At 43.3% G+C, this 14,036-nt stretch overlaps 1 protein-coding gene across 3 annotated transcripts; it reads left to right on the forward strand.

Annotated features, from left to right (window-relative positions):
- Positions 1 to 94: 94 nt before the first annotated feature.
- Positions 95 to 12,362, forward strand: LOC139421398 (transcription activator BRG1-like). Of its 3 annotated transcripts, XM_071172257.1 has the most exons (6): positions 95 to 2,497; positions 5,454 to 5,663; positions 5,851 to 5,986; positions 7,239 to 7,658; positions 7,939 to 8,037; positions 8,313 to 12,362. In XM_071172257.1, exons 2-6 carry the CDS (start codon positions 5,496 to 5,498, stop codon positions 9,344 to 9,346), a joined length of 1,857 nt encoding a protein of 618 aa, XP_071028358.1. In that variant the 5' UTR covers positions 95 to 2,497; positions 5,454 to 5,495; the 3' UTR covers positions 9,347 to 12,362. The 3 variants fall into 3 exon arrangements, with proteins under 3 accessions (XP_071028358.1, XP_071028360.1, XP_071028361.1); XM_071172259.1 differs by lacking the exon at positions 95 to 2,497 and having other exon boundaries at positions 5,331 to 5,663; XM_071172260.1 differs by lacking the exon at positions 95 to 2,497 and having other exon boundaries at positions 5,331 to 5,663; positions 7,948 to 8,037.
- Positions 12,363 to 14,036: the final 1,674 nt, after the last annotated feature.

Genomic DNA, 14,036 nt, shown 5'->3' on the forward strand with positions numbered 1-14,036 from the left:
CCTCATTATTGCAGTCCTACTAGGAAGATTATATTTGTGTTTCAGAGGACTGGCAAGAGCATGATGCCTACCAGTTGCATATTAAATGACTATTTTGTTTGAATATAGAAGGTGATGTGTAAGATCTATATCTATACTATTTCAGTGATATTTCTTCCGTGTGCAGCCTCCACGGATCCCATGCGATGATACTGTGCACTCGATGCTGTTAAACCTATTCTTTGACATGTTATAGCCCTATTCGGGCGGGTATTACTAGAGACGTTGGTTTTGTAATTATTATCCAAGTATGTGCGTTGACAAAAATATAGGTCTCCCCATAATATTTATATTGATGAAGTGTGATCATAACCATTATTTTTGCGATCCATTCATGACGTCCTTCCTAGTAACAATGCCCCACATCCTGCTGATTTCAGCTGCTGAACGGTATATACACGTTTGATTGTGTATATGGGTGAGAACGTGAATGTTACATTTACATAAAGTTCAGCGGGGATCCTGCTTTGCGAACTATTGCCTAGGACAGGGCTCTCTAACCCTAATCTAGCGCATCTGATTCAATAATTAGCTGCTTGATAAACGGAATCAAGTGAGGCTACAACTGGATCTGGAGCAAAACCCTACAGGAACTCTCCATGAACAGGGTTGGGGAGCCCTGACCTAGGTCATCAAAAGCCAGCCCGAGTTTCATTAAATAAACTATAGGCAATCATTTTTATAGCGCATTTAGTCCTAATTTAACTGATGCATTTGGCGATGTTCAACTTCAATTCACTGGCACTATGAAGATCAGTTTAGCCATACTCACAGACGGCCTAATATATACTTTAATATACTTTTGGTAATTTACGAGGCATAGCTAGATACAGATTACCAAGATACAGCCTATGCGCCTGGTCTTTCTGCCTGCACATATCTTCTCTCTCCCTCGCCTGCTCCTCTTTCCCTTCGCTATGAAAAACGCTAGTGTGTGCGTGTAGAATAGCTCAGCCTACTCATTGATAGCCCTGACCTTCGTGAATTTGCGCGAGACATTACAAGGCAAGCAATTGTGAAATACATTGCAATAGCCTACATATTTTGATTACCGATGCACAGTTCTGCCTGCTAGCGGACATGCCTGGCTGTGCCCCTCCCATCTCCCCCTCGCTCTTTCTTTGCGGTGAAAGATGCGAGTTTGTGTTCTTCTGGAAATAGTTTCCTCCATTGCAAAAATACTGAATTTTAGGAGTCGAAGCTTGACACCAAGGAAAGGGAGTCGACAGGCAAGGAGTCGAGGAATCGATTATTTTGGAGTCGACTATCCACCACTACCCAGTTCTCTCCGTCGTTCTCTCTAGTCCCTATGCATTTAATTTCAATAACCTGTATCATCATATTTTGTTTTAATGTAAAGCGGACTGGTACATATGCCAATCTACAAAACAGCACCTTTGGCTATGGTTATTAAACGAGTCAATATTGCTTGTGTTGATAACGGTCAATGTTTTTTTCACATTGCACATTTTATTCAGATAGAAAAATGCATGTAAACAGAGCTCAATTGCTATTATTATTATTGTCAACGACTACTATCAACAATGATGCCTCATGATCTTATTTTACTACATGTAATAGTGCTGTTCTATAATAATTTGTACACCCATCCCCCACGTCGACATACTTCGAAAGGACCTACTCGCGAAGGGTGATTTCAATGTAAGTCAGATTCAGGTGTTTTATTTTCAATACTTCGTCGATGTTATCCTTGTTCAGATTAATGATACGTAATTTCACTGTCTAGTACCTTTTGGTTATCGTTGGGTTGGGAAGGAACGGTAGTCAGGACCGACATTACTCGTCTGTCTCTGCAGACAGTGGCGACAGACTGAAATTAATACATGTTTTTTGGTAAATGTATCTAGTTAACTCGAGCCGGGGTACGGGATGCGGGTTGGATCAATCAACTGAAATCATTTTTTTTTTTTTTTACTTATGGCTTCTCTCAAGTCAGCAAAACAACGTCATTCACGCCATACATTTTGTTAAGACAGCATGTTCGGCTAGCAGAGACCATACCATTAGCTAACGTTAGCCAACTGTCTGGCAGTGTTCCAGTTTATTCGCATTTATTATGTGGAAAACAATGTTTGAAATGTAGCCCATCACATGGGTGAATGGATTCTGACCTCAAACAAATATAGCGTGCTATTATGTTGTAAACGGAGCGAACGGAGGTTGTTGTGCTGCTAGCTAGCTTTCTAGTCAAATTATGCACCACATTAGGTGCCTTACGCGCTGCAATACTGTAGATCTCTGCGAGTTTTGAAAGTGTTATGACGGATAAGGAGTTAACATTATTTTTTGGCGAGGGAAATGTTTGGGGTGATCAAACTTGAAGTGTGCGTCGCATCTGGATGCAGAGGGCCGGGGCGAGCGGGGAATGGCGTCCTAGATTTATCAGGAGATATATACTTGGATTACGGAGGACGAATGGAAGGAAAAATAGAGGAAGGTGAGCTTGAATTGGTCAAAAGTGGAGGAAAAGGGAGATGGTTTGTTGAAGAATGGTAGAAAGTGTGATCTGTACACTGGATCGAAGACAGGATAAATGAAAGTGAATGAGGGCGAAGTATCGGAGGTGTGAAGTTCTCGGAGCCCGAGGATTACACGGAGGGTTAGGATAAAGATTAGTCTGTGACCGTAGGAGTGAAATTACGGAAAAAGTGGACCCTTGCCTTTTGGCGGATCCATTTTTGGTTTCAGGGTGGGTGAAAATTGAGTTGGGTGGTATGGAATCGGTGAAGGAAACCCGAAGTGGTCTTGTGATTGTTTGTGTTTCTGTGTTGGGCCAGATGAAGCAGGCGCTTCGCGTCAAACGTCTGGGGTCAGGATATGTGAATTGCTTTGCTCTCAAGCATAGGGCGCCATTAAAAGGAGTGATTACTGGGGTAGCGGTAAATGTGAAAGTGGACAATCTGAAGCCAGGGGAAGATTCCCGGTGTTTGGGATGCTCTTCGTTTGGTGTGACGCAGACAGTGTGGCTTGAGTGGAGAAACAGAGTGGTCGTTGTGTTCTTTTGATGTTGAGTCTTTGCCCGGCAAAGTGATGTTATATCAGTTATCCCTGTACGAGCTTTTGTACCGAATACATTACGATGTTAACGTTACAGGTGTGTCATGCTAATGGGCATGTGGCAGCAGTGTAGGATGGAGGTTCCTATGTGTGCAGAAGGACATGAAAGGTATGTGTAGCGTTGGTGAATTTTGGTTGAGAGAATGACAAGTGTGCAAAGCTGTCAAGGCAAAGGGTGGCTACTTTGAAGAATCTCAAATATAAAATATATTCTGATTTGTTTAACACTTTTGGTGTTATTACATGATTCCATATGTGTTAATTCATAGTTTTGATGTCTTCACTATTATTCTACCATGTAGAAAATAGTTTTAAAAAAATTAAGAAAAACCCTTGAATGAGTAGGTGTGTCTAGAGTTGCACATTATGGGGAATATTCAGAGGTGGATACTTTCCTTGGGAATTAACAGGAATATATGGGAATTAATGGCAATATGCAAATTAATATTAATACCATTTAAATATAGATGTTTTCTGCATTGGATATATTTACCATATCATATGGAGACAAACATTAACATTTTACCTTAAAAGTAGACATAATTGCAAATGATTCAAACCTTCCAATATAAATAATAATAAAATAAAAATTGTTACGAATGTAACTTTAATTAAATGAGATGACTCTTCACATGGAATGAACAACAAAATAAAGGGAATATTGAATGATCCCCAATGATCCATCTCATCTCCCAAAAACGTTTTCAACATACATCTTTAAAATGAAACTAAAGCTTTGGTTGTCTTCCTCTCAGGCTTCCATGTCTTCTCCCTGGACCTCCTCAATGTCCACCTCTTGATCATCAGACTCTGAGGCCTCATCTTCAATGTCACTTTCCAACCTGGTTGAGGATGGCTCATTGTCAGGCTCAAAAAGCCTCAAATTTGCCTGGATGTCCACCAATTTTTTAACCCATGTATTGGTCAGCCTATTGCGTGCTTTGTTGTGTGTGTTTCCAAACAAGGACCAGTTGCGCTCTGAGGCGGCAGCTGTTGGTGGGATTTGGAGGATAATGGAGGCAACAGGGGAAAGAGCCTCAGATCCACAAAGTCCCTTCCACCAGGTGGCTAATGAGATATGTTGGCACGACTACCATATTGCATCTCCATCCCAAAGCCCTTGCTTGGAAGTGTACTTCGTCAGACTGCCAAGAACCTTGCCATCATCCAGGCCAAGGTGGCGAGACACGGTAGTGATGACACCATAGACCTTGTTGATCTCTGCACCAGACAGGACGCTCTTGGCAGCATACATGTACACTGCGGCGTGTATGGGCTTCAGGCAGAAGTCTTCATGCTTTTTGATGTATTTCAGAACTGCAGTTTCCTCTGCTTGGAGCAACAGTGAAGTGGGCAGGGCAGTATGGATTTTTTCTCTTACATCTGCAAGCAGAGTCTGAACATCAGACAGGATGCCATTGTCTCCCTCAAATCTCCTATATGTTTCAGGCTGCTTACCACTCTCCCAAAATATATCATCCAGCAGATCAGCAGACTATGATATGGCCATTTCTTGGAGAGACTCCTTCCCCTCCAGGACTGTCCAACATGATGACAACACCACCCCAACGGGTGTTACTGGGCAGCTTCAATGTGGTGCTCTTATTCTTCTCACTTTGCTTGGTGAGATAGATTGCTGCTATAACTTGATGACCCTTCACATACCTAACCATTTCCGTGGCTCTCTTGTAGAGTGTATCCATTGTTTTCAGTGCCATGATGTCCTTGAGGTGCAGATGCAATGCATGAGCAGCACAGCCAATGGGTGTGATGTGAGGGTAGGACTCCTCCACTTTAGACCAAGCAACCTTCATGTTTGCAGCATTGTCTGTCGCCAGTGCAAATACCTTCTGTGGTCCAAGGTCATTGATGACGGCTCATCTGCAATGTAGAGACTGGTGTGTCTGTTGTCTCTTGTGTCTGTGCTCTTGTAGAATACTGGTTGAGGGGTGGAGATGATGTAGTTAACTATTCCTTGGCCACGAACATTCAACCACCCATCAGAGATTATTGCAATACAGTCTGCTTTCTCTATGCTTTGATTGATCTTGACTTGAACTCTGTTGAACTCTGCATCCAGCAAATTAGTAGATAAAGCATGTCTGGTTGGAGGGGTGTATGCTGGGCGAAGAACATTCAGAAATCTCTTCCAATACACATTGCCTGTGAGCATCAGAGATGCAATATATACAATATATAGATACAATATATCGTCAACAGTATGTAACGGTATCAATCCCCCCCATCATTAGTACACATTACATTTTACTCCCCACTGCTGGGTTGGTTTGTTGTAAATAGTGGTCAGTATCTCATCTGTCATTTTCCCTCTGCAGAGTGGAGCTTGGTGCTGTCACATTCTCAGACTCACTTGAGAAATGTCCACCTCGGGCCCCCCCATGGGAGGGACGCCTCGGCCGGGCCCGTCTCCAGGCCCTGCTCATAGCATGATGGGACCCAGCCCAGGTCCCCCAGCCTCTGGACACTCCCACCCACAACAGGGGCCCTCAGGATATCCTCAGGAGAATATGCATCAGATGCACAAAGTAAGACAGAAAATGGGCATATCCATAACTGTAATGTATGTAAAATGTCTTCTATGGTCTGCGGTACCATTTTATGATACTTTTTTTGCATTAATCTATTCATCCTTTACTGTACATAAGAAATGTATGTGCTGTCCAAGTAGGACATGCTTATGTCAATGTATTACTGTGTGTTGTCTTCTCCCAGCCTATGGAAGGCATGCATGAGAAGGGCATGTCTGATGACCCTCGCTATGGACCAATGAAGAGCATGGGCATGAGACCAGGTGGAGGCCACATTGGAATGGGACCCCCTCCTAGCCCCATGGATCAACATTCACAAGGTACCATACCATGGGGTACTGATTAGATTGGATAGAGGAAACATTGACTCTGTTATTGAAGGAGCTTTACACAAAAGGTTAATGACCCAAATATGATGCTTATGATTTTAGACTTAAGCACAATTGTTTTTAAAGCTGATTACCCGAAAGAGAATGCTAACTCGTGTAGACTTGTGTGCACTTGTACTGTGAACTCAACCAGCTAGTTTCTCCTCTTTCACTTCTGTCGTTTTGTTGGGTAGCGTGAGCAGCAGACGCTCAGTGGAGGGGCAGGGGAAGGGGCTTCTCCTTTCAGACAATGCTGGTGGCACCTGTCTGCTACAAAACTACACCAAGGAGAGAGGGACAGAGGGGCTGTTGAAATACTGTAACACAGGAGAGGGTGTTTTTCTGTTGACTCTTCTGTCCTGTATTGACTGGTGACAAATAAAATTGTATTCGTCACATGCGCCGAATACAACAAGTGTAGACCTTGCAGTGAAGTGCTTACTTACAAGTGCTTAACCAACGTGGCAGTTAAGACAATACCTTTTATATAAAATAAAAGTAAGAGATAAGATGAACAAATAATAAAGAGCAACAGTAAATAAAAATAGCGGGGCTATATACAGTGGGTACCGGTACAGAGTCAATGTGCGGGGGTATTGAGGTAATATGTACAGAGAGCGAGACTCAGCTGTAATGTGTGCATGTGACAAATGCCTCTAACCCTATTACAGGGGCTGAGTCACTGGCTTACTGGTGCTCCTGAGGTGCTGACTTGTTGCACCCTCGACAACTACTGTGATTATTATTATTTGACCATGCTGGTCATTTATGAACATTTGAACATCTTGGCCATGTTCTGTTATAATCTTCACCCGGCACAGCCAGAAGAGGACTGGCCACCCCTCATAGCCTGGTTCCTCTCTAGGTTTCTTCCTAGGTTTTGGCCTTTCTAGGGAGTTTTTCCTAGCCACTGTGCTTCTACACCTGCATTTCTTGCTGTTTGGGGTTTTAGGCTGGGTTTCTGTACAGCACTTTAATATATCAGCTGATGTAAGAAGGGCTATATAAATACATTTTATTTGATGTCTGTTAGAGACTGATTTGTAAAATGTTTGTATCGCCAGTCCAGCTCATAATCATAATACCAGTCTGGATTTGATTAACATTTCTTCTGGTCTGTTAGCATCCATTTCGCCACCATTTCATGCCCTACCATTCCCAGGGAAGATTACTTTTCTCACCTGTGCTGTTGTCTCCTCCCCAGGCTACCCCTCTCCACTGGGGAGTTCTGAGCACTCTCCCAACCCTGTGCCAGCCAACAGCCCTCCCCCCGGCCCCATGATGCCCTCTGGCCCAGGTGTCCCTATGGAGGGCGGTGACCCCCAGGCCATGGGCCAGCAGAGCCTCGGTGGTGTCCTGAGTGGTGGTTCTGTGCCAGGCGGAGTTGGGCCTGGTGGACCCACCCCCTTCAACCAAAACCAGCTGCACCAGCTCAGGGCCCAGATTATGGCCTACAAGATGCTGGCTCGCAGCCAGCCCCTACCAGACCACCTGCAGATGGCTGTGCAGGGCAAGAGGCCCATGCCAGGGATGCAGCAGCAGCCAGGGATGCCCAACATGCCCCCTTCCTCTGGGCCTGGAGTGGGGCCTGGACAGCCACCAGCAAACTACAACAGACCACTTGGTGAGTGGGGTGGGCACATGCAAGTTTATGCTACACAGCCTGTTAATGAGGTTTGCAACCCTATGAATGACACACAAATGCACATAATTACAGTCAATCACACACAAATGCTGTCCATCTCAGACAAAGAAAATAAATAATTTGAATGCTTAACAACGACCCTTGGTGGTGAAACTACAAACACATGCTCTCGGTTCAGGCACCATTTTCTACTTTAACTAGACTTCAGTAGGCATGAATGCCCAGGTAGTGTCTGATCATATCTAATGTCATCTTGCAGGAATGGTAGGCCCAAACATGCCTCCTCCAGGACCCTCAGGTGTTCCTCCTGGTATGCAGGACCAGCCCACCAATGGACCCCCTAAACAATGGCCCGAAGGTGAGCCTCAGCTTGACCCCTGGGCAGTGATTTACCTGTGTGTGAGAAGGCACTAGTCTGTAGTGTTTTTAGTCCATGTTCTTCTCTTTCCTGTGCTGATAATTTCACCAGACCTATCACAAGGTTAGTAAGTAAGAATTTGTTCTTAACTGACTTGCCTAGTTAAATAAAAAACTAAACAAGGAATACACGCATATTTAACAGATAATAATTGCACCAAAACACTGTGGAATCAATGGTAGAACTAATAACTCTTTCAATGCCATGTATTCTAGGGCCCATGGTGAATGCTGCTGCTCCATCCAGTGCCCCCCAGAAGCTGATTCCCCCTCAGCCCACTGGCAGACCCTCCTCTGCTCCCCCCTCCCCCCAGCCCCCACCCATGGTGCTGCACCAAAAACAGAACCGCATCACGCCCATCCAGAAGCCCCATGGCCTGGACCCAGTAGAGATCCTCCAGGAGAGAGAGTACAGGCTGCAGGCTCGAGTGCTGAGGCACGTAGCGAGTAAAAATCATCTGTCCTCCGTTCCAACACTTACTACCGAGTTTCAAACTGCCTCTGGAAGCAACGTCAGCACAAGAACTGTTCATCGGGAGCTTCATGAAATGGGTTTCCATGGCCGAGCAGCCGCACACAAGCCTAAGATCACCATGCGTAATGCCAAGCGTCGGCTGGAGTGGTGTAAAGCTCGCCGCCATTGGACTCTGGAGCAGTGGAAACGCGTTCTCTGGAGTGATGAATCACGCTTCACCATCTGGCAGTCCGACGGACGAATCTGGCTTTGGCGGATGCCAGGAGAAAGCTACCTGACTGAATGCATAGTTCCAACTGTAAAGTTTGGCGGAGGAGGAATAATGGTCTGGGGATGTTTTTCATGGTTCGGGTTAGGCCCCTTAGTTCCAGTGAAGGGTAATCTTAACGCTACAGCATACAATGACATTCTAGACGATTCTGTGCTTCCAACTTTGTGGCAACAGTTTGGGGAAGGCCCTTTCCTGTTTCAGCATGACAATGGCCCCATGCACAAAGCGAGGTCCATACAGAAATGGTTTACTGAGATCGGTGTGGAAGAACTTGACTGGCCTGCACAGAGCCCTGACCTCAATCCCATCGAACACCTTTGGGATGAATTGGAACGCAGACTGCGAGCCAGGCCTAATCGCCCAACATCAGTGCCTGACCTCACTAATGCTCTTATGGCTGAATGGAAGCAAGTCCCCGCAGCAATGTTCCAACATCTAGTGGAAAGCCTTCCCAGAAGAGTTGAGGCTGTTATAGCAGCAAAGGGGGGACCAACTCCATATTAATGCCCATGAGTTTTGGAATGATATGTTCAAAGAGCAGGTGTCCACATACTTTTGGTCATGTAGTCTACATAATTGGCAGGGGGGTTAGATCAGCTCAAATGTTGCAGATAGATTGTGGCTTCTATCAGTGTAAATATCTGCATCATTTCCAATCCCACATATATTTTTTGGCTGTATACACCTACTTGTTCGAGTTTTTTTTTTTAAAGATACTATTTTCTACATTGTAGAATAGTAGTATAGACTTAAACTATGAAATAATACATGGAATCATGTAGTAACCAAAAAAGTGTTAAACAAATCTAAATATATTTGAGATTCTTCAAAGTAGATGACAGCTTTTCACACTCTTTGCATTCTCTCAACCAGCTTCATGAGGTAGTCACCTGAAATGCATTTCAATTAACAAGTGTGCCTTGATAAAGTTAATGTGCTTGAGCCAATCAGTTGTGTTGTAACAAGGTAGGGGTGGTATACAGAAGATAGCCCTATTTGGTAAAATACCAAGTCCATATTATGGTAAGAACAGCTCAAATAAGCAAAGAGAAACGACAGACAATATTTACTTTAAGACATGGTCATTCATTACAGTTACTAGCCTCAAAAATCAGCAATTAACTGCACCTCAGATTTTTATTGTATTTTTATTTCACCTTTATTTAACCAGGTAGGCTAGTTGAGAACAAGTTCTCATTTGCAACGGCGACCTGGCCAAGATAAAGCATAGCAGTGGGAACAGACAACAGACACATGGAGTAAACAATAAACAAGTCAATAACATAGTAGAAAAATATATATATATACATTGTGTGCAAAAGGCATGAGGTAGGCAATAAATAGGCCATAGGAGTGAATAATTACAATTTAGCAGATTAACACTGGAGTGATAAATGATCAGATGAACATGTGCAGGTAGAGATACTGGTGTGCAAAAGAGCAGAAAAGTAAATCAAATAAACAGTATGGGGATGAGGTAGGTAAATTGGGTGGGCTATATACCGATGGACTATGTACAGCTGCAGCGACCGGTTAGCTGCTCAGATAGCAGATGTTTAAAGTTGGTGAGGGAGATAAGTCTCCAACTTCAGCGATTTTGCAATTCGTTCCAGTCACAGGCAGCAGAGAACTGGAAAGAAAGGCGGCCAAATTAGGTTTTAGCTTTAGAGATGATCAGTGAGATACACCTGATGGAGCGCGTGCTACGGGTGGGTGTTGCCATCGTGACCAGTGAACTTAGATAAGGCGGAGCTTTACCTAGCATAGACTTGTAGATGACCTGGAGCCAGTGGGTCTGGCGACGAACATGTAGCGAGGGCCAGCTGACTAGAGCATACAGGTCGCAGTGGTGGGTGGTATAAGGTGCTTTCGTAACAAAACGGATGGCACTGATAAACTGCATCTAGTTTGCTGAGTAGAGTATTGGAACCTATTTTGTAGATGACATCGCCGAAGTCGAGGATCGGTAGGAAAGTCAGTTTTACTAGGGTAAGTTTTGCGGCGTGAGTGAAGGAGGCTTTGTTGCGAAATAGAAAGCCGACTCTAGATTTGATTTTGGATTGGAGATGTTTGATATGAGTCTGAAAGGAGAGTTTGCAGTCTAGCCAGACACCTAGGTACTTGTAGATGTCCACATATTCTAGGTCGGAACCATCCAGGGTGGTGATGCTAGTCGGCGTGCGGGTGCAGGTAGCGAACGGTTGAAAAGCAGGCATTTGGTTTTACTAGCGTTTAAGAGCAGTTGGAGGCCACGGAAGGAGTGTTGTATGGCATTGAAGCTCGTTTGGAGGTTAGATAGCACAGTGTCCATATAAATGATTGCAGCCCATATAAATGCTTCACAGAGTTCAAGTAACAGACATCTCAACACTGCTGCACAGAAACCACTACTAAAAGACACCAATAAGAAGAAGCGACTTGCTTGGGCCAAGAAACACGAGCAATGGATATTAGACTTTGGAAATCTGTCCTTTGGTCTGATGAGTCCAAATTTGAGATTTGTGGTTCCAACCGCCGTGTCTTCGGAAGATGCAGAGTAGGTGAACGGATGATATCTGCATGTGTGGTTCCCACTGTGAAGCATGGAGGAGGTGGTGTGATGTTGTGGGGGTGCTTTGCTGGTGACACTGATTTATTTAGAATTCAAGGCACACTTAACCAGCATGGCTACGACAGCATTCTTCAGCGATACGCCATTCCATCTGGTTTGCGCTTGGTGGGACTATCATTTGTTTTTCAACAGGACAATGAACCAACACACCTTCAGGCTGTGTAAGGTCTATTTGACCAAGAAGGAGAGTGATGGAGTGCTGCATCAGATGACCTGGCCTCCACAATCACCCGACCTCAAACCAATTGAGATGGTTTGGGATGAGTTGGACTGCAGAGTGAAGATAAGCAGCCAACAAGTGTTCAGCATATGTGGGAACTTCTTAGACTGTTGGAAAAGCATTCCAGGTGACTACCTCATGAAGCTGGTTGAGAGAATGCCAAGATTGTGTAAAGCTGTCATCAAGGCAAAGGGTGGCTACTTTGAAAAATATTACATATTTTGATTTGTTTAACACTTTTGGTTACTGCATGATTTCATAGTTTTGATGTCTTCACTATTATTCTACAATGAATAGTACAAATAAAGAAAAACCCTTGAATGAGTAGGTGTCAACTTTTGACAGGTTTTATGTATATAAACTGTCCGTTTATTATTTTCCCATAACCCTACCACCCCTCCCCTAATTGGATTAAACTAATGAACACATCATCTACTTACAGCTTATACATACTATATCCTCTACATTTTACGGACAGTACGTTTTACTTTATCTTGTTTTTTTGTTATTTTTAGTCCCAACCTTCAGCTCCTCTCAACCCCTCCCATCCATCTCTGAACACCATCCAGTTTTAATGTCTATTTGCCATATATTTTTCAACTGTACTGTGATGTTTCACAAAAGTTCAGAACCTTTCTATTCTCATAGTTTCAACAGATTGTAAATTAAATATAATTTTTTTTGCTTAAGAGTATTATTGATTGATTGATTAACTGATTTTTCAAATGACCCAGCAGTGCTACTTGCAGAGTGAGATCCAGGTAAATGTCACAGGTTTTCTATGGAGCCAGATAGCTGCCAAAAGGTTTAACGTAGGATCGTTAGAAAAGCCATGCGTGAAATGCAAACGTGAAATTTAATCTGTGAACATAGAAACACCATGTTACGATTACCGACTAACATTTTAGGCTTGAACAAATCTTGTTGAAATTCTGACATACAATAATACCTTTCAGAGTATTGGCAGTTTCATGGCACCATCAAAAAAAAACGTACACCAAACTGCCTGTGAGGAGTGCTACACGAACAAGTATAACACAGTGAAAATAAATAAATAAATTGAAGCCGGGGAGAAACCAGAAAGTTATCCTGCACCTTTTCAAGTTAAAAGTCTCCATTCTCTATTACTCCTCAGTTGAGTTTACTTCACATTTAGGTAGCTGTAATGGATTTGTTTGCCAGCGTGTGTATTATGCCTACAACAGTGAAGTTTCAGTTAGCTTGGTGAATCAATACAGCATGGGCATATTTCTGGGTGTCGTGGACATCCCCATGCATGCACCTTATCAACATATGACTAATTAGTACTGCACCATCCCATTCTCTGTCTGCAATCATAACCAGTAGTATATACCAGGAATAATGAAACATAGATGTTTGGTGAATCTATGAATTATGTATGACCACTGGAGCCTTTGCCACTCAATGTTATTTTTAGAATATTTTGACATTTATTTAATCAACTCAATCTTGCCAAAGCATATTCTGTAGGAGGGGTTAATATGAATTTAAAATAATTTTACATGATTTATATGAATCAGGTCATGAACATATGGCCTTTTAAAATGAACAAGGGAGAGATTAAACGTAGGCTAAGTCTAGTGTAACGGATGTGAAACGGCTAGCTTAGTTAGCGGTGCACGCTAAATAGCGTTTCAATCGGTGACGTCATTTGCTTTGACACCTTGAAGTAGTGGTTCCCCTTGCTCTGCAAGGGCCGCGGCTTTTGTGGAGCGATGGGTAACGATGCTTCGTGGGTGACTGTTGTTGATGTGTGCAGAGGGTCCCTGTTTCGCGCCCGGGTATGGGCGAGGGGACAGTCTAAAGTTATACTAGCATGATCTTATTCCCACACTTTACAATAACTCTGTTGCAGTGGTTTTAAGTAGTCTCCGTGGAACTGCTGCCCAGTTGAAGAGCTTGTGATCTCCATGCAATACCACAGCACTATGTCCCTCTGAAGGCATGCAGCCATAGTCATTATACCCTAATGTAGCCCTATTTGCCGACTAGCCAAATAAAGTACCGAGCATGCACGATGCAGTGCAACTCATTCCCACATATTTCAACATTGAATTAATCCTTCATTCAGTTCAGTCAGTATGTCATCCATTCTGTCTATGGTCTGAGTTGTAATAGGAACTAAATCAAAGAGAATAGAACAACAGTCTTATCTGTTTGTTTATTGAAATCCATGTGTGTATTCAAAAGTATCTCAAGTCGCCTATTTTAATAAATCAATGTTTAATTTAGGCCTATCCAAATAAAACAATGGGCCAGCCATTGCAATGTAGGCTATAATTTTGGTACTGGTGTCTTGCGGAATAATTGTAGGATTCTATTTGTGTTTTATTACTGTTTTT

The sequence above is a fragment of the Oncorhynchus clarkii genome, chromosome 12, assembly GCF_045791955.1.
Source record: "Oncorhynchus clarkii lewisi isolate Uvic-CL-2024 chromosome 12, UVic_Ocla_1.0, whole genome shotgun sequence".
Lineage (NCBI taxonomy): Eukaryota > Metazoa > Chordata > Actinopteri > Salmoniformes > Salmonidae > Oncorhynchus > Oncorhynchus clarkii.

Excerpts from the sequence above, each read along its gene's own strand:
- LOC139421398 (XM_071172257.1), top strand. The coding sequence starts at position 5,496 with ATGTCCACCTCGGGCCCCCCCATGGGAGGGACGCCTCGGCCGGGCCCG. Across the intron at positions 5,664-5,850 it reads ATATGCATCAGATGCACAAA|CCTATGGAAGGCATGCATGA; the intron begins GTAAGACAGAAA and ends GTCTTCTCCCAG. Across the intron at positions 7,659-7,938 it reads AAACTACAACAGACCACTTG|GAATGGTAGGCCCAAACATG; the intron begins GTGAGTGGGGTG and ends GTCATCTTGCAG.